This window comes from Dermacentor silvarum, chromosome 1 (assembly GCF_013339745.2).
Source record: "Dermacentor silvarum isolate Dsil-2018 chromosome 1, BIME_Dsil_1.4, whole genome shotgun sequence".
Lineage (NCBI taxonomy): Eukaryota > Metazoa > Arthropoda > Arachnida > Ixodida > Ixodidae > Dermacentor > Dermacentor silvarum.
In genome coordinates, this window is record NC_051154.1 from 81,912,609 (window position 1) to 81,933,580 (window position 20,972).

The window sequence follows — 20,972 nt, forward strand, 5'->3', positions numbered from 1 at the left end:
TTGAAGGTGTTTCAAGTATTACCTGGGCGCTACACTGTTCAGTGGCTGAGTGAGGTTGACCGCCGTCGAATACAGTTTGCTGATAGGGAACAACAGCAGATGACAAGGGAGGCTAGGCAAGCGAGACGACAGGCTGAGAACAAATGAATCTGGAAATAGCTGGCGGCTACTGAATAAATGCTTCATTGCATGAAATGTCGAGAGCGATATTGAAGTAACAGTGCTTTCGCACCTTAAAAGCGAAATATCTCAAAACTCTCATCTCGCATCTCAATTTTTATTGCATAGGTACCATTATCTCAAACATAAAAAAAGATAGAAGGCTATTTTTTTCTCAGCGTTATGTATACATGTACTATCAGCGTCAAATGAAAGCCGAACAGCGGAGCGCGTGCCACAAGCATTAGAAACAGCATAGTGAGCGCCGTCCAGTCATCAGCGCAGACAGGCCCACACATCCGGTTTGGTAGTACAGCGCCACCCCACTGAAGTGCGATTTTTTTTTTTTTTGCCTGTGTTCCCACTAGTGATTTTGAAAAAAAGAAAAAAAAAAGAAAACAGAAGCGAAAATTCTGCAACATTCATGCATTCGATCGGCAAACCTGCGCATCGCGGCATATCGCTCGCAGCTGCTACGGTGTCCGGCATGGGCGTGCCTATCGCTTGTGGTTGAACAAAGTTGTGCTGAACAAGAAAAAACGATAGCTTGAAATCAACCACAAAGCGATTAGATGTATCTTTTCTTTTTATCGTGCCCCGACGCTGACTGCAATGCAGCGCTGGAGTAAAAGCGAGCGATACGACGAAAAGCGCTTGGCACGCTCACGCCGGCCACCGCTATCACCATACGAAAACTGGAACAGAAGTGAAGATAACGCACTATAGGGGGATCTCGCAGTGCTGCCACACCGGATGTGCTCGCCTGTCAGTGGTGATGACAGGACGGCGCGCACTATAATGTTAACAGTGCTTGTGGCACGCGCTCCGCTGTTCGGCTTTCATTTGACGCTGATAGTACATGGACAGCTACTGAACTAGAAACACGGGGATTAACGCAAATTCTTTTTTTTTTTTAGAAGGGCGTTTATCCCCAAAACAAAGCAAAAAGTCGAGTGGTCTCAAAAAAATTATAAAATGAATGTTTGTAGTTCTAACATAAAAATTGTACTTCAATAAATTAAGAACACGATGAATAAAATGATACCAAAGTTTGTGCTGCCTGTAGCAGTTCCTGAGAGACTAGTACCTAGACATGCCTAAATATACATGGCAATTATAGGGCCTACCCTGTGCCCTCAAAGGGCCCCTCACCAGAACCCACAACAAATTTTGGTTATACGTGCCCTCTAAGGAGTGTTCTACCGCAACAATTTTTCAAATTAGTTCGTTAATAGCAGAGATAGAAATATTTGAAGTAGCACGAGCCCATGAAGCCCACCATCGTCTGCTCACGCCCGGCCACGGCCACCTGCGTAGGAATTGAACTTTGGCCACCCTGCTCAACAGTTTCGTAGCCGTCGGGTCTCGCTAACTTCGAACCACGCGAAAAACTTAAGGTCAGACCACACGCACGCAGCGCGCGCTCACTCCTGACTGCTCCTATTTAGACACCTTGGCAGACTTATTGCAATAAGCCTGCCAAGGCGCCTAACCAGGAGCATCCAACTTGCGCATTTTGAAGCGCTATCATAATAGAGTTTCAAAATGCGCAAGTTGGATGTGGCTACTATCCGTCGGTCAAGCTGGTGAAGGACAAAGCCAGCCCGCACCACGTAGCACGGTCAGACTGGAGCATATGAGCGTCATATGCGCGCTACAACGGAATTAGTGGCGTCTAGTTAACATCTAAAATCAAATTTGAACTGCGCCCCACGATGACGTTCAGTAGGCGGAGCGCTGTGAGCACGCCCCGCTCCGCCGTAGCCTTCGCAGTGCAAGGTATTGAAGAAGGAGCGGAAGCGCCGCAAAGAGCGTGTTTGATTGCCAATAACTCCGCTTCTGCGGAACGTACTAAAGTACATTTTGCAGCAAAGTATTTCTGAAATAGTCTATTATAACTTCAAATGCGTTTCTCCACTTCGATAGAAAGTGGTTCAGGGCCCATTTAAGCTCTTTCCGCGGCGCGTAGGGATGTAATACTTAGCGGACAGGATCGTTAGGACGCATTGTATGCACTGCGCTCGTCAGCTCAAAATGGCCAGACCTGGTGAGGGGCCCTCTAAAGCCAATGCGTATCCGAAAAGTCAGCTCATCGTCGAACGCATGAAAAAGGAAGAAACATCGAGTTAATAGTAGGCCCATGCACGATTACAGCAAATCAATAAAATATGACGGGGTACCAGTAGGCTTGCATAACGGTATACGGTGGGAGTGCATGGGCGATGGTGAGCCGCGCATTAAGCCTAAATTCGACCCTTCACTGGCACTGATCGCTGTAAATATTGCACAACTCTCATATCGAGTAACTTTCGCCCTTGTGTCACTAAGGTCTCGCACCCGTGCTGAGCCTTTCAAAACAATCTTGGTTCCTCATGCAAAAACTACCGCGGCCACTTGTTGGCAAGCCTGCTACTTTACGGGCAACAGTGTCAAGGGAGAGCGCAAATCCACCATCAAGCACAATAACCTCCGCAGAACCTGGGGCGACAAGCACGCATCCTTTCTACTCCTCCACGCAGTGGTGGGTGACACTGGCAGCTCGCAAAGTTGGTAACAACAAAGAAAACAGCGAACACGCCCGAGGGATGACAGCCTCGGCCAGTGTGCGTCGCGCGGGCCGCCGGGGAACCCTTGCCCGCCGCCCCTTCTGCGCCCAACGCAACAAACATTGCACCGCAGGCGGGAAGGGCGCCACGCGCAGCTGTCTCACCGCCACAGCGCGAAGAAGGTCCACGGGCAACGGACAACGACGCGGTATTAAAACTCGTGCCCCTCGCGCACCGGACTCGGGCGCGAAGGCAACCACAGAACGGCAGGCCATCGACAAGGGCAATATGAAAGCACGCGAACAGGGAGCTCCCGCCATGGACATGCCAAGACAGCAAGGGTAATGCGGTCATTTCCATGCGCGTCCAAGGCGTATGCAAATGAAAACAGCCAGCGCAAGGAAACCGCGCCCGCCACACTGTGCCTGGCGCAAAGAAGCATCATGTGCAGCCGCGCTCGGCGCCGGGGTGGCCACCGGGACCGGGCACTCCAAATGCCAAGCTCGGAGCTCTACGGAGCCCGGCGCCGTGACCTCCTCGGCGCCAGCACCGCCCGACGCTCTCGTGTCTTTGCACCGCCCAGCTGACGCCCCTTCTTCCCCATGTGTGTTTAAAGTTGTTTGGAGCTGCACCCAGCAGTGGAATCTGCACTTTATTTCTTTTTCCTGCACAGGTGGCGCGACAATTTGAAATTTGTCAGACGCGAGCGATCGCCGCCACGAGGTACAGAGAGGAATGCTGAAGGCTGCCTCTCTAGAGGTGTCACGTGACGGCCGAAAGTGATCAGGCATGCGCCATCACAAAAACATTTATTTAACCGCGTTCTTTCTCATGTGCGCGACCATAATGAAAAACACGGACACTTCCACCGAAATAGTGCCACCATGCTGAAAGGACGCGCAACATACTATAGAAGCTTTTTCACACCACGTTCGCTTCCAATCGCTAAATTTATAACTAAGCAAGCTGGAAACCGCTGGGCGTAGATGCACAGTCGCGAGCAAAGGTTTGGAGACCACAGCATCAGCAAAAAATTTAAATATATTCAAGCACAGCTCCGCGGCCTCGAATTGGCTTAATAGGTTGTATTGGTAAAACGCGTGCACGTAGGCGCGCGCTCTTGGTTTCAGCCGGAATGCCCAGGCTGCGAAGAAAAAAAAATCGGGGCACCTTTGGTCCACAAACTTTTGCTCGCGACTGCACACTCGTTCACTATACGTGCTTGAACATTCGAGTCCGTGCCCCCTCCCTTGTACTCTGCCTTCACCTGCATTCTAACTTTTTTCGAAGGCCCCGGATCACCCTATTGTCACAGCTCGTCAACTTGCTGGCGATGTTCAATGTGAAAACGACGTCGAGAACTTAAGCGGACACCTTTCTGTCCCAACGGGACCAGTAAACACGGACCAGGCAAGTTAAACTGAGTGCATGGGCGCCCCCATTAGCTTACTTTGTCTAGCTCTCCACGCTGTTTCCTAAGCTAGTCTGCTCAAGCGGCTAAATTTCTCGACTATTGTCTCAAGAACAACGGGTCAGCGTTACAGCAATATAAATTCGTCATCTTGCCAGCCACGTCGTGCAGTAGTGACCCACCGCAAAGACGCTCAAGTAATCATTTGGGAGTGCACTCTCGATGGTGGGATCAAACCAGTCACAAACACTACATATACATCATTTGTGATGTTTGTGATGTATACATAATACATCACAAACACTACAAGCTCCTCGCGCGTCTCGCTCAGGTTTTTGAGACAGGACGCACAGCCGCACGTGCACACGCGTTCGCTTGTTGTCTCTCGCATAGCTTTAAGCACCCGTCATTCACGATATACTTAGTAAACCGGAAAAACGTCGGTCCCGGGCTCGATACCCCGAACCAAAATTAACTTTTCTTCATCTGCGAAGCTGTATTTCTGACAAATGCGTGCGGGTTTAGTTTGTAAATTTGTACTACAGTCGAGTGGATGACAATTCCCCCTTTCATTTATCTTCCTCCACTTTGCGGGCTTCCGTAGAATTGATTTGACAGACCTGATACGATTGGTTGGTGTTTTGACGACGTCCCATTTAACACAGGGGATGTGAGAGACGCCGTAATAGAGTGTCTTGGATTAATACTGACAGCCCCTGATTTTTTTAATGCACTCAAAGGTCAGTACACGTTAATTATTGCATAGCGCCCCTTCGGAATGCGGCTGCCGTGAACCCAACACACACACACACACGCACACACACACACACACACACGCACACACACACACAGCACACACACGCAGGCACGCGCACGCACGCACAAAAAAGAAAGTAATTACTCCATCTCCCGCTAAAGGGAACCATGTGTGGATGCGAAGCAGCGGGGAGATGGTTAGCTTGAGCGGGAGATGGTTTCGCGGCAGCGGCCCGAGCGCTCATCGCGGCGCTGCACAGGAGAGAGAATGAGGCACGCGCGCTCCGTCATTTTCATACCGCGGAACTACCGTGGCGCCCCCAGCGGAGTATGCAGCTGTCGCACCACCTGTCGTGAGCGCCGCTCCGGATTCCTAGAGGGAGAGAAAGGGGGAGCGTAGGAGAGGAGAGAGAGGGGGAGGGGACGCGCATGCGCTGTGGGACGCCGCGGGACGCAGGACGGACAAAGCCCCCGTCATCTAAAAAAAGGGGGGGGGGGCTTAAATGTACCAGGAGGCAAAAGCTATTTGCGTTGTGAATTAGTTGCCGAGTCGACTCCTTTATCCGTTATTGCTATTTCTGCAATTATGCTTTCACTCTTTGTCAAGACTTCATGTCTCCAGGCGTGCATTGGAGTGGACGCCGAATGAGCAATAAAGTCTACGTTCCGAAACGAACATGCGCAAATATTGAATAAACAGCTACAGTTGTGTTCATCGCTCCTACACAAGGTAGTAGTAGACTAGGGCACAAATGATCAGTAAAATCAATCGACAGTGACGTAGTCGTTCAAATCAATCATGAAAAACGACCGCCAGGTGCGCGGCACAACGCTACTACGGATATCTATCCCTAAGGCCCATGTAAAAAAAGTCATATCCTCGAACAGATGAGAAAATGACGGCACCACAGTGGAATTACCTTTACTATTCGTCTGTTTCGCCTATACTCGTCGTTCCGGGACAACACCTAAGACGATTACAAAAGCAAAAGCCTCTCACATCCGTTTCTGAAATAAATTACTTCGTCAGTGACAATGCAGTGGCCTCGCTCCTCCGCGTAAGAGCACCCAGTACACCGTCGCTGGATCAAAGCTATCAATATTGCACATTTAGAAAATAAACCGACTTCGTTCGCGCTTGGCCTGGACAAGCGATCAAAGAAACATCTCAGAAAAGTAAACGTTCGAGCGATCAACTCCCTCATCATCGCAAATTACCGACATACAGCGAAGACTAGAATTTTCGACACACGAAAGTCCGCACAAGTAAGAATACAATTACTGCTGCGTCAAGAAAGAGTACACATTGAAATGGTACAAGATATTAAACAGTGCGGTGTGAAAGAAACACCAAAACGCTCCACTGCAGAGCATCTTCAATAAACAGCAAGCTCGATCCTGGGCTGCAAAAGGCTAGAAATGGATGTACACACGCGCAGGCTGCACCGTGTCACTCTTCTTTACATTCCGCGACGCGTGCGCATATTATTACACGGGCGCCAAGCAACGCTACACTTTCTTTAATTTTTTTCTATTCCTTAGCTAAAAGACAAGCTTTCTTTTCTGTTCGCCCCTGCCGGACAGCTCGGCCCAAAACTCAATACGGCTTACGCGCATACGGACAGGAGAAGCAGCGCGCGAAATACGGCCTTTCGTGTTGCACAGCCACCAAGCTATACTCTCGGGTGTAATGCATGGTCGCGTGAACTCGGACGGTGACGAATGCGCCGGGCTCTCCGGCGAGCTCATTGGTGCGCCGCGCACAGCACTCGGGTTTCCCGACATGCAAAAATGCGCAGCGTGGCTGGCGTGTACTAAAAGACTGGCTAAATTTATCGGCGGCAGCTCGGCAGGGAAGCCACGCCGAATCGCGCTTTTTTTGCCTTCGAAGCTGGCGTGGCAAACGAACCAGGCGGAGGCCATTGGACCCGCCAGACATCCCGAGGCCGGGCCGGTGTGGTCATCCCGCAGAGGCTCCGCAACGCCACAGAGCGAGACGCGGCGATACATGCTGCAGCCAGGCGCTCTGCTCTCGGTAGAAGGCGAGCCGCGACGGCGTCCGCCCCGCTAATATGACGACGAAAGGCGATCGTCACGACACTATAAAGCGCGGTTCTGGCGTCGCTCTGGGGACAACTGCGTTTCCCGACTCCGCTGAGAAACTTCGCAGTATTACGGCCTAATGGTGTCGCGAAAGTGAAAAAGGGGCTATTCTCACTACAGAAGTCAGAATGCGAAATTAACCCAACTATTTCGGGATAAATATCTCGAAACATGCTCGAGCAACCCACCTGAACCGGCCAAATTCCGCTTTATGCATTATACGATAAAAAAAGAACAAAAGAAATCCCCTTCTAGTTTAAAAAATGAAGAACAAACACCCGGTGTATGACAACCCTAACAGTAACCAACGTAGCTGAAATGTGGAATAATGTAACAGGCAACAATATTCAGAATGGGCTGTTCCGTCAAATCAACGATTTTAGTCCCGGTTGCACTCTGTGCAATATATCTACATGATTGAGGAATGACTGTATTGATCTAAACCCGCAAATTGTAAGGATTGCTTTCGCTCTATCCTGTTCCTTTTTATCATTAACCATTCATGGCTGATCTCGTTGATAACGTACGTTGGCGGAGAGCCGCTCTGATGACTGACGAAGCGCGAAATGGAATAGCACCGGAATAGTATCATTAGATTAACCAGATCCTGGTGCCGCCCGCGCTACGCTAGCATGTAGCCACAGTTACCGAAAGCTAACTCGGCGGTCATTTAAGTTATTGCAGCCCAGTCTGCGACTATTTAGTGAAATCGCAGTGCCAATCAGTAATATCCACAAGGGTGAGCCAGGTAACTAAGCTTGTTGACAACAGGCAATTCGATTCTTCAGTATTACTCTTATCTTGCTTTATCAGCTATTTATGATCGCTCTGATACCTGCGCTCTGATTAGCAACAGTTCTACAGACTGCAAGAGCAAGCATCCTAAACTTCTAACCAGCGATGACAAGCTCAGGCGCGGCGCCAGGCAATATATATGCTTATAGGGTGACAAGTTACTTTCGAACAGCACAATTCATAGAACACTACAAACGGCATTTTCTCCAGTTCTGTTTACTTCGCTCCCGTAACGCACCGACGCATAGCGACGATGCCACACCCCTTATCCAGATAAATGGTACTCGTATCCATCTCCCAGTCATCCCGTACGTACACCATCAGCTGAACACGGGAACCGCCTCGCAATCTGTATGCACGCGCGCGTGCCCCCCAGCCTGCAAGAGATCATCGCGGAAATGAAGGAGCACATTACGTAACGCGCTCGCAGCGGTCAAGTGTCCACGAGCGAGTCGCGCAAAGCCGAAAAGTGCGGCTCGGCCGAGGACGCGCTATGGCAGTGGTGCCATAACAGTAGCGGCCCCTTCGCCAGCCGGACAGCTCGAACAACATTCAACACGGCGTACAAATCATCGGCGAGCGCGCACGGCGCGCCGCTGTCGCGCGGCACCTCCGGCCGGCCGAAACCGGTCGCCGCGCGCGGACCGCTTCGCCAGTGTAAAAGCGGGCGGCAGCACTGACGCGGTTGACAGCGAGCAGGCAAACTGATTACCGAACGGCTCGATAATTATGCGCGCCAGAAGGATTCCCATGCCTCGACCCCGCGGCGACCGCGAGGCGTCCCACGAACTCGCAATCACCGGCCATCCCGGATACCGCAGCGGGGCGCGGAACCCCCGCCGTCCCGCTGTTTGTTTTAACCGCGGGGGGCCACCCCGATGTCGTCCCTCTCCGCGCGCCGAGGTGGTATGCGCACACGCCCCCACCGGCGGAACCCCCCCTCGCCGGGACCCGGCGGACGTCGCCGCGAAAGGTGCTCTCGGCCACGCGTATTCCAGTGCTCAACCAGTCCCGTGCACGGGCACGACGAGGAATCGGCGACACCATAGCCTGCTGGGCGCCGGCGTAGATGCTGCTCCTAAACAAGGGGTCAGCAGCTGCAGCGTAGCTCAACAGATAGGGCCAGCAGGTACGGCCGACGCAAAACACGTGCGCAGTCAGCACTGATCTATTCATTTTTTTGCCGCGTCGCCTCTAGCTATCCGATCGACGGCAAACTGCGCAAGTATTTCCTGCATTCTTAATCGCCCGAAGCAACAGCGCGTTTTTTGTTACATACTGCTTGCCAGGCTCACGAGAGCCCTAGCTCAAGTCAAAAGAACGGTCAAAAGTGTACGAAATCCACTGCGATGCTCGAGAAATGCCACACCGGGACGACGTGAACAAGGGTCACGCGAGAACTAATGCAATCGCAGTGCATTCGCGAAATTCAGTATACGATATGAACCGGGTCGGCGCACTAATAGTGACCCCCAAAAGGCTCGGACATTTTATCACATATGCATTGAGAATCACTTAGCATTAACAGAATATACAATATGGTTGCCGTCATACTACCTGCACAAGATCACTTAGGCATGCACGTTCTGAAAGCTAAGCTTACACGATGATCAACTGATTTCTAAGGCGATGGCGTGCGTGTATTATGAACAAGCTATACCTACAGACGGCAAGTTGTCAATTGGTTCGTACTATAGTCCATGGCAGCACGCTCCTTTGCAAACACGGCTATTCGCAGCCAGACGGTTTTTAGTCAAAATCGTGACTACACTCGAAATGGCGGGCAGCAGTCCGCACGTGTTGTCAGCTTATCCCCGCCGCCCATTCAAAGAGGATACATGTGGGCCGCCTGCGCGAACGCATCCTAAAGTTACCTACACATACATTCAACATCCTGAAAGATCTCGGACAGCCATGCTGGGGGAGGGGAAGTATTAATTGCACTGGCGTACTCTCTCAGCGGCGGCGGAGGAGGAGACATAACATGAGCTGAATGTGTCACGTTGACAGTGACAGCTTCGCTCGTGCTTGATCAACAATTATGGGAATACCTCCGTAAGCCTAATTGTTATTTAATTTTTTTCTTGCGTTGAGCCTTACTCCTGGCTGCCACAGATCAACATAGTTACTTTTGTCATCAGACGACACCGCCCCACTCCCTTTTTTAACTTTTTTTTGCAGGTTTGAGTACTTACGTAGCAATCACTTCGGCACGAACACAAACGCGTACAGGTAGGGACGAAATGATACGGGATCTATTAGCGCGTGCCAACCTGCATTCTTGCGCCCTTTAACGAAAAAAGCACCTTCTGTCGAAACATGGTACTGTTGCGCATGCGCATCCTTTCATGCTCGTATGTCTGTCCATACGCCCACCTCTTGTCAACCTACTGTCGTCGTGCCTGTGCATCACAGGCTTTTCTTTTTTTTTTTTTTTTTTTTTTTCTTTTTACACGCCAATGCAAACCTCGGAGGCGCCTCGCAGACGGCCTCTGCAGGCGTGTAACGGATTAACTTCTGTGCCACAAGATTTCGCCACACGGCTAGGCAGAGGTCGCGGGAGTAACGTGCTTGTGATGATTTTTGCAATGCTTACACGGCTTGCACAACTTACTTGAGCACAAGACACAGCAGTACGGTGCTAACACGCACGCGTTATTCGGCAGAAGCGGTCAAACCGCCATGAATGACCAACCTAACACAGCCAATATTCAATCACCACTTACCTCAAAACGGTAAAGATCAGGGTCTTCACGAAGGAGCCGTACGAGTGAGTGGTAGTCAGTCTGGGAAGCCCTAAGCAGCCACTCCCGTCGACGGGGGTCCAACTGAAAGGCATTATCGCGCTTTCGTTTAAAGCCGCGTGATACAGGAGGCATCGCGGCATGCAACGGAACTAGCGCCAGCGTTGCATTAACGCATCGCTTCGCGGTCCACCCATTGATTGGACAGCCTGACAGCAAGATAACACCATCGATGGAAAATGAAGAGCGTACCTAAACCTTCCTACCCCCGTTTATTTACTGATTCATTCCGTCGGAAACGAAAGAGACGTTTCGTCAACTATCTGCAACTCTCTTCAAAAAAAAAAAAAAAAAAAGAAAAGAAAAAAAAGAAAAAAAAAAGCTGTTACGTGTGACGTCGTGGCTGCTTTCGAGATATTTGCTTTTTTACGTGAATGCGGTTTACGTTCTACGCTCGACAGTGAGACTATATGCAAACATTTACGTACGTGATCAACAAAAATACAATAGAAAGCGGCTTTTTTTTTTTTTTTTTTTTAGTGACACTGCTTTTTAATTTGAGGTTGCTTTAATGGGTTGCACATCATTTGGTTGCAATGGCAGTGTTGCTTCGCACCAGCCTGCATTCCGCTTACACTGCGTGTGCGCGTTTTCACTAAATCTATTTCGTTATGCTACAGCGCCAAGGATGGGCTAGCACTCTTGGCCCTTGCGCCAGTGGGCAGATGCCGCGCTTTGATGCACGCGCGCAGCAATTTATAACTGTATGTCAACTTAGACTAATACCCGTCTCACACGGGCACCCGCGAACTCCTTCAGGATAAATTTAAATTAAATTATGGGGGTTTACGTGCCAGAACCACGATCTGATTATGAGGCACGCCGTAGTGGGGGACTGCGGAATAATTTTGACTACCTGTGGTTCTTAAACGTGCACCTAAATCTAAGTACACGGGTGTTTACGCATTTCGCCCCCATCGAAATGCGGCCGCCGTGGCCGGGATTCGATTCAATCCCGCGTCCTCGTGCTTATAGCAGCCCAACACCACAGCCGCTAAGCAACCACGGCGGATTTAGGATAAGGGAACGCGAGACTTCCTAAGGAAGTTCGACCTCAAGTAAGTTGTGCAACGTGTCACACGGCCAATAACGAGTTTTTAAAAGAAGCCGCCAGAGGCGCATTAAGCGCTGTTTTGTTTTTGTACAAGAATGTAACTTCTAATTACGCTCGTAGCTATTATAATTAACGCTCCTTCCATAAAAATATTATTCAATGCTGACAGCGACGCTAGCCACCCTGAGCTTATATGTGTTTTCCTTTGCAGCGTGGCGAGCAGGTTCTGCGTCCTGTAACTCGAACTGCTGCAAACTATACTAAAGACGCAACATTTCGTGCACGAGGGCCTTGTGAGCTTTCCTTTTATTTTGTGTGCACTGTGCAGGTGTCAGTCATGAGTAACCACTGCTCGGTTATAGCTCAATGGTAAGAGCATCGCACGCGTAATGCGAAGACGTGGGATCGTTCCCCACCTGCGGCCAGTTGTTTTTTCATCCATTTTCATTTCCATTAATTTATCATTTCTTTAATTCAATTAGTAAGTACAAGTAATTTCCCCTATGTTGTCCTTGGTGCCATTGTTTGTTGGCTTCTTATGATATGATTAATAATAATCGAGCCCCTCGGTTCCCTTTCTTCTCGTTCACTGTTCCGATTAGCACGACAAAGGCTACGTTTTACATGAACTACGTTTACATGAGTCAGATGTTGGGCTGACCGAGCCCGACGTGACCGCGTTTGCATGAACTCGCTTCTGACGAGTGTAAGGTCCTCAGATAAAACAACTTTTCACAGCGTCGCTGTTAGCCTCTAGTTGGTCGGGATTTTTCGTGTCCGCGTGTGCGTTGCTCACACAAAAACGTGGGCCGATCCCGGAGACCATGCAAAGAAGCGGGAAGCGCACAGTGTGCTGCTCCTCCAAGAGGCATCACATGACGTCATCAGGTGACATCACTTGACGAAGACGTCATAGCGTGTCATCAGGCAATATCGTCACGTGACGATGCCGTTATTCTCGTATATTCGAATTACAATCTGAAGCTATCATGTCTGCAGCTTGTGTTTGTGACGAATTTTATGACGCAATTTGCTTTGAGAAATTCAATTAGTTCAATAAATCCCAAAATGGATGAGAGCAATTTTGTGCGCGACGGCGACGATTGAGCGACGGCTTCGAGCGACGAAACGGGCCGTCGCGCGAACAGATCGCTCGTTCTTGTCGCTCTATCGCTGGGTTCTGGAAATCTAGAATTCGTCGCTCGACGCGCGGAAATGCTATGAGCGACTATCCAATAGCGCGAAGCCGGAACGGGATGTACATTAGTCAAGTACTACCGATTGTCACCCGGAACGAGCAAACGACTACAATTTTGATACGTGCAAGGACCTAGTGCAAGACCTTTCGAAATATTTATGCTGCTCTTACAGCAAAACACATCAACTTCAATTATTAAAGCACTCGTCACGCCAGTTTCGGCGCGTATTTGCTGCCCTCATACCGGCAACACCGGGGAGACGTCGCTCAAAGTCGTCGTTCGCGTGCCTACGGTACGACTTGTAGGCGACCAGCGAACGCGACAGCCATCTCCATCGCGTCGTTTGTCGCTGTCGCGCGCAAGATCGCTCGCATGCGGTTTATACTTCACGCACTTGCGCTTGGCGGAGGGCCTAGGAGAACGAGGATGTATGCTGCACTCCCGGTCACGTGCGTGCGCGCGTGACGTACGCGTACACACAATGTATCTGTCCTTGATGCTTGGGCGCTCTGCCCGTTGCATCTGTAGCACAGCGTGTGCTACGACCGTAATCGACATTATGACAAACACTGTCCAAAAACCGTACCCCCAACTAGCGGCAGCGGCCACTCAGATATACCTGAAACGGTAGCTGGAAAGGGCTTTGTCTTTGAGTTTCCGCGTAACAGAAATATGTTTTCTCGCATATTGGAATTAAAATCCGAAGCTATCATGTCTGCAGCTCGTGTGTAAGTCGCACTTTACGAACTCTCTGACGCAATTTACTTTTGAGAAATTGATTTAGTTCAATAAGGCACTTGCGCTTGGCGGAGAGCCTAGAGGAATGAGCATGTATGCTGCACTTCCACACACGTGCACGTGACGTACGTCGCTTGTGGTGGTGGTGCTTGTCTAACGTCGGTCGCTCTTGTCTGTAACGTCGGCAACAGCTACGCTGTACATCCACTTTCACAGGGTGGAATGGAGGCAGATATTTTTTACCTAGAGACCTTAGACGAGTATTGACAACGACGGCACACTGCGTCGAGCCGAGACATCAACGCGTTCGAACTGGGCTTCCGGTTCCCGCTGCCGTCTGCAACAGCTCTATTTCATGGGTCTTATATGGCTACGATGAGGTTTCACTGCACAATGATTGTCTTGGCATTGTCCTGATGCTATCCCGCTGCCGGCGTATAAATCGCGACGTCACAGTGGTCCCTCGCGCAAGTCTCGGCACCGGCGGGCCCGACCCGTCCGCGTTTACATGCATGCTGCAAACGGGTCGGGCTGGAGCAACCTACCCCAAGCAGCCGCGCTGACTGAGCCCGACTCGACGCTAGTTCAGCCCAACCGCCAAGCGTTTTACGTAACTCGACAGGCATATTCAATCATTAAGTTATCTGTTTTAGAAGTATGGGCACGAGAGTGCTCCCTTCAGCCGCCGAGGGTGATCGCCGATCTCCCTTGACCAAAAGTTCCATTGAACTCACTTAGCGGAAGGGCGACCGTGTGACACCGAGTGCATCTCTCTTGAGATAAAGACTACGGAGTTTAAAGGAGTTTGCGGATGCCCATGTGACAGGGCTGTATAAGTTCCCTGCCAACGAAGGGCGAATGCCTTAGCGTATGCACATAGGGCAGCCTGGAACGACGGACCTTGTCAGTGCTAAGAACTGCCAGTTTGTGCGTGCAACAATGCACTTTTTATTTCAAGTCCAACCATGCCGCGATTTACAGGAAAGGTGTAGTAGCTTGGCTAACACGGCTACGAATGCCGATAAAGGTACAGTGTGAACGGTCAGGGCCTAAAACAGAACTAGAACCTCGACGAAAATGAAACCGTCTGTATGTCTATGACAATGCAACAAAAGACAAAAGGGAAGAATCTGCAACAGAACTATCAGGCATTGTAAAAAAGTAAATCTGGTTCTTTTTATTCAGTAGTAAAAAGAGAAAGTCGGAACATTTGGCGGTTCCGATTGGGTCAAGTCGGGACTTTTTTTTTTACTCAGAAGACGGAATTGTTCCACTAAATTCGGGACGTTTGACAAACCTTGGCACGACAGCCGGCCTATCTGCAACTTGGGCAAAGTTCAGTTTAGCAGACTGGTATTTCAAAGACACGTGCCGTGTCATCATCAGTCGTGACCACCTACACTCCGTTGCATACTTAGCAGGCAATAATTTAATTGTGGGGTTTTACGTGCCAAAACCACGATCTCATTATGAGGCAGGCTGTAGTGGGGGACTCCGGAGTAATTAGGACCACCTGGGGTTGTTTAAGGTGGCGGTCCCACTCCGGCGGCACGAGCCCCCCGTTTTCAGTACTTTTGGAGCAACCGTGGCGGCTCTTCTACTTCGGATATGAAGTTGTCGTATAAACCATAAAAAGGTTAATTCTTATAGATTCCAACTATATATAATATAAAGAAATTGACTGATGTGATTTAGAAATAAATGTTCAAGAACAAGCATGAGATACATGGTTTTTGCGAACTGTGTCTCAGTTGTGACCATATTTAGAAGAAACTACCGCACGTACTGCATTGAGATGTCCTAAAGCTACAGAGCAAGCCGCAATGCAGTACGTGCGGTAGTTTCTTCTAAATATAAAGGTACATGAATGAAATTTTGCGTCCTAAATGGAAATTCCTTGAACTCTACTTTGTCCAAAATTTAGCTTCCTTGAGCATGTAGTTGCCGGGATGTTTACAACACAAGATTGCGATATTTGGCAATTTTCAAAAGCAAATTATCCGAAAAGTAAAAATTCTAAATTATTTTTCTACGTCTAGGAACTAGATAAATATGTCCTAAAGCTACAGAGCAAGCCGCAATGCAGTACGTGCGGTAGTCTCTTCTAAATATGGTCACAACTGAGACACAGTTCGCAAAAACCATGTATCTCATGCCTGTTCTTCAACATTTATTTCTAAATCGCATTAATCAATTTCCTTATATTATATACAGTTGGAATCTACAAGGATTAAGCTTTTTATGGTATATACCACAACTTTATATCCTGAGTAGAAGAGCCGCCACGGTTACTCCAAAAGTACTGAAAACGGGGGGGCTCGTGCCGCCGGAGTGGGACCACCACCTTAACGTGCACCTAAATCTAAGTACACGGGTGTTTTCGGATTTCGCCCCCATCGAAATGCGGCCGCGGTGGCCGGTATTCGATCCCGCGACCTCGTGCTTAGCAGCCTAACACCATAGCCACCAAGCAACCACGGCGGGTTAGTTAGCAGGTAACGCTGCGGAAACTACGCGAGTAATGTGCGATCACAGAGGTATCACCACGCGCGTTTCGCAGTGGAGTTTGGTTTTTGATAAGCGCCACTTTCTACGAAATAATACTCCGTACACATTAAAAGCGGACGTAACGCATTATTTGTGCGCACTTGTACTTCCGGTATGCGACGTACTATGTATTGGTCGCGAGCGCAAGCGGTACGCTGTGCTGCTGGTCGCAGAATCATTCGATGGTAAACAGGTACAGGTGTGCGACGCCTTCCACGCAATAAATACGCCCTATTCTGCGACGTACACCGTGCGAAACGGCGCACGTGGTGGAGAGTATATACTTGTCACCTCTCCGCGAAGTGACACAGCAAGTGCTGTGTCACTTCGCTTGCAATAAATACTTGCAAGTACTTATTCTTGGCTTATGAAAGCGCCATCTATCGCTCTAACTAAACTGGGGGAAACAGAGTAGTTAGGCATTCCGCACTTCACTCGACAACCTGACGAAGCCAAAAGCGTAGCGCACTTACGATTGATTAACCATTGGATTGCTAAAAACGCGTGAGCCAGCCAGAGACGAGCCAATCCGGAAAATCCCATATGGAAGCACCTGCCGGTTGCTCGCGTTCGTGGTGGTGCCGGTGGCCGCTACCACAATTCAAGGTGCATGCTGGTGACTAACTGCTCCCGCGCTACTTTCTCGCATGGTTATATTACAATGCGTAATATGGTTATAGCGATACGGTAGCGCTAAAGAAAGCAGAACGAAAAAAAAAAAAACGCTGTGCTGTGGCGACTACTTTTCGGGAGATTTGAGGTCGCTTCCGTACAATCAGGAGATGTGAGCAAAATTCGGGAGGCTCCCGGACAATTCGGGAGAGTTGGCAGGTATGTAATGCATACATATACCTTTGTTTCACATGCGAAACACTTTTTAGCATAGAAAGTGAGTATGGTCACAGGTGACAACGTCTGGTGGTGGAGGACTCGGCAACAAAACTAAATTATGAAAATCTTTTACATGTCATGTGAGCAGCTCAGTGTAGCCGATAAAATACGGCCTAAGTGCACAAAAATACGGTCTAAGTGTACCGAGAAAATACGGTCTAAATACGGTCTAAGTGCGTGCGCGCGCGCACACGCACGCACGCACGCACGCACACACACACACACAAGAACACTTAGGACTACACAAAAAGCATTAAGAAAATGTACGTACAACTGCCAGTTTGCCATTCGAGCCCCAAATTCAAATAATAACACTTTAAAGAAAAAAGAAAGAAAACATCCGTCTGATACTCACCGTATTCACAGACGTAGTGTCATCATCGGCCGCCTGCAAGGAGGACAACCGTGGCAAATCACAAACCCCACCGATCAACAATATGGTACAACTGAAATTGTACATGCAGAGCGGGTTCAGAGCAACAAATATCTTTTGCGGGCCTTGTAGTGGAGGCCACGCCATTGTTGCAGCGCACTTCAGAACCGTAACGTGTGCTTTGCTTTCCCCACGTCGATTTTACATATTTACGAGAAAATACAGAACGAGATCTCCCAGTTAACGAGACGACCAAGGCTGCAGCTTATCCCTTGGCGCTTCTGCTTGAACTATGGCCGTCGGCACTCACGTGATCCCATTCAACGTAACTTAATTTCTTTTAGTTCCACTTATAATCCCCAAATAGGTGCCCCAGTATTTTTATCAAAGCTCAATAAAACCTACACCTAGAGACTGTGCACTCGAAGAAGCATGAAAAATTCTCACACAGACCAAGCCCTAAACATACAACAGGAAGCACTGAGTCTGTGTGCATTAAGCGCAGCCTAAACGTTATTATAGCAAAGTATGACGTCAGAGCGTGCAACAGTGATCGCCCTGCTTACAGAGGATGAACCCATGGTTACACTACAAAATTGTTCACACCCTTTGGGGCTTGTCTGCTAAAAATAATCAACTACATTACGCGCGCTTCCTTTAACACTGCGTCCGATACTTTCTTCTCGGGAACGCTGTGTCACGCTGATACACGCATGCCGTTCATGACCTGCACATGCAAGGAGTGCAGTGTTAAATGAAGAAATGCACGCGAGACAGACGACGATTATCGTTGGGCCAAAATAGACCCAAAAGGGTGTTCAATAATATTGAGGGCACGCTTTTTCCTCGTGAGGAATGCAACACCTTAAGCATATAATCCACAACACCGCTTCAAATGGTATATAGTCTGGGGCCGTACTTTGCAATAATGAATGATTTCATTTTGCATTCTTTCCTGATCCCCCGGCGCGCCGACTGGCCGATCCCAGCGATAAACGGCAAGAAAGCGGCGTCCGATTCAATGAAGATGAGCGATGGACGACGACGATATATGACGATATCATAAAAATTATGATAGCAAGGAAAATTATGCGTAATGGTAGAAAATACGGCCCCAGCATATAGTGGTTAAAATACCACTGCTCGACGCCAGAGACTTTCTGTGGTCCCAGACAACGTGGGAAATGCATGTATAACGATGCAGTTTCGTTTTCCTTCTGCCACAAATGCACAGCGGCCATAGAATGAGACCGAATGAAAATCAATAAGAGCTGAAAGAACGACTTTCATTTCTCGTGGCCAAGGCCCTCACACTCAATACAACAAAAGATTAACCTTTCCTAACCTTTAAAATGTAATTCTGGCTGTACGCCTGCACTTTAATTGCTCCCATACAATACAGACGACGTCATCAATGTCAGACATGGCTCACAAAGATGATTGCCACGACAAGGATTGCACCGCATCGTTGTAAGCCATTCCTTACCACAGTTAGCCATTGCCGAACCAACGAAACCTTCGGAGGTTGGGACCGGTACTCACAGCGCGTGCTCCGGGCCCGTCCCTGCGTTTGGAGGCCGCGTTGCCCACGGATCCGGACGGTAGCGCTGGTTTGGCAGGTGCGCCGCTGCTTTCGGCCATGCGGTTGATGATCTGCGTCTTTTCTTTCACCGTGCCGGGGCTCACGGTGACGTCCTGGATGTTCTCTTTTTTGACAGTGACGTTTCCCTGCGCATAAGAGAAGCACGACTCACACATGGCACACTCCGAACGGCAAGTGACAGTCCTGTATAGAAAACAGTTTACTGTAAGCTCTTATGGCTCTTTTTCTTACGCAATTACACCGTGAAAGGGAAAAATTGTCATCTACCCGACAAAGGCCCCCCACACGGGTTTCTCAGAAGAAACGTTTCGCAGTTGAGGAAAAATTCGTCCTGGTCCGGAGCTCGAACCCGGGAACAACGCCTATCCGGGGTGGCTCCCCGCGTTTCCACCGTGTTTATCATTAGAGGCCACTGCCATATTACTATGTTCGGCTTACAGCTAGCTTTCATTTTAATCTCGGAAACTAAGCGCTTTTTCCAAGCTTGCACATCAGCAAGAATCACTTTTGAAGACGCTGCGCAATCTAAACGAGTCCACAGCTTGGCTTGCCGCAGCACAATGACGCGGACTACCATTTTGGTGAAAGTTTACGCTAGTAAAATAAAAGCGTAGCGTCGTATCGACTTTGGCGGAGCGCTAACCTCGCAGGCATGAACGCAGGGCTTTATTTTTTTTTTCCAAAATATTCGTGGCGGCGGTGGTGCCCAGCTACGAAACACAGGGTTCAATTCCCGGCTGCGGCGATTGCATTCCAATGGGAGCAGAAGGCGAGAACACAGCGTGTGAGGATACTTTAGCGCATATTAGAGGTTTACGGGTGGTCGGAATGAGCCGGGAGCCCTCCACTGCAGTGTCTCGCAGCCTATATAGGTGTAGGTTTTGGATGTTAAAGCCAACCGAGCGAATAAAGTTACTGCATGTTGCCAAACGACATGCCAGAATTTCCCTCCTCTTACAGGAGGCTTTCTGCGTGAGACTGCAACGGCGTTGGCGTGCAGAGAAAGGGCGAAGACGACACTGGCCAGCAGCAGGTGAACCATCGTACCAAGCGGATCTTCGAAGTGATATTACACAAGCACAGGTGCCGCTTCTCATCCTCGCTGCGGTCAGCAGTTCTACGAGCGACATTAACTCTTCCACGCGCACGCGTGTGTTTCTCTCAGAAAATAATATCATGTGGTTGGAGAGACCAAGTAAAAAAGCGGCAAATAAAATTAAGATTATTTGGAATGAACTATAGGAGGGTGGCCAACAAATGAAACTTACATGCTTGAATGTGTCTTGGAACTATCCGCAGACCTTTGCGAAATACCTTATGTTAATTTAGACAGGTACATTATAACTTCTGCATGCTCCTGCAGATAAGGTTAACGCTTTTTTTTTTAGGCATTTTGCAAATTACTTAGACATACGGGCGCGAATGAGACTCCATGGTTGTTGCCGAACTAAAGAAAAATATTCTCGCCCCAGCCGTCAGAAAACTAGAAAGCTACTGTTGTCTGATATTCAGAGTAATGAGGTCGGTAAATAGGGCCGACTGACGCTACGAAGGGAAAACTACCATGGGGCAAATAAAATATTTAGGAATGCTAGTGGGCAAGTCGACACAAATATCGATAATTTAAAATCCCGAGACGATATCCAATTATAGCTAGTGGGAGACAAGGTTTATTATTATTAGCGAAAACTGTTCGAAAGGCGCGAGACGAAAATACAAAAAAAAAAAAAAAATCATCAGCCATTAGTTTACCACAGTGAGCGCCGGTGGCCATTCTTCCTAACCGTCAACAAGGGAGAAGCCATCAGAAAAACTTAAACGAACAAAGAGGTCTTACGTTCCAAAGTAATTCCAGGGGTTAAAAAAGACGCCGTCAGCTGCCTCGGCATAATAGTGCCGTTTTCAACCATTCGTCCAGACGTCAATTGTTCTGATCTAATCACAATATGGAAGCAGTGCCTCAGCATGAGTTGAAATGCGGCTTCGACCGTCG

General features: G+C 49.0%; 1 protein-coding gene across 1 annotated transcript in view; it reads right to left on the bottom strand.

The window, feature by feature from the left end:
- Window positions 1–20,972, bottom strand: part of LOC119431631 (uncharacterized) — a 62,021-nt gene that overhangs the window by 4,334 nt on the left and 36,715 nt on the right. The window contains exons 4-6 of the mRNA XM_049665017.1: window positions 18,919–19,104; window positions 17,359–17,391; window positions 10,497–10,598 (exon numbers count right to left, since the gene is read on the bottom strand). Of these exons, the coding sequence (XP_049520974.1) occupies window positions 10,497–10,598; window positions 17,359–17,391; window positions 18,919–19,104 (321 nt within the window). The remainder of the gene's footprint in view (window positions 1–10,496; window positions 10,599–17,358; window positions 17,392–18,918; window positions 19,105–20,972) is intronic.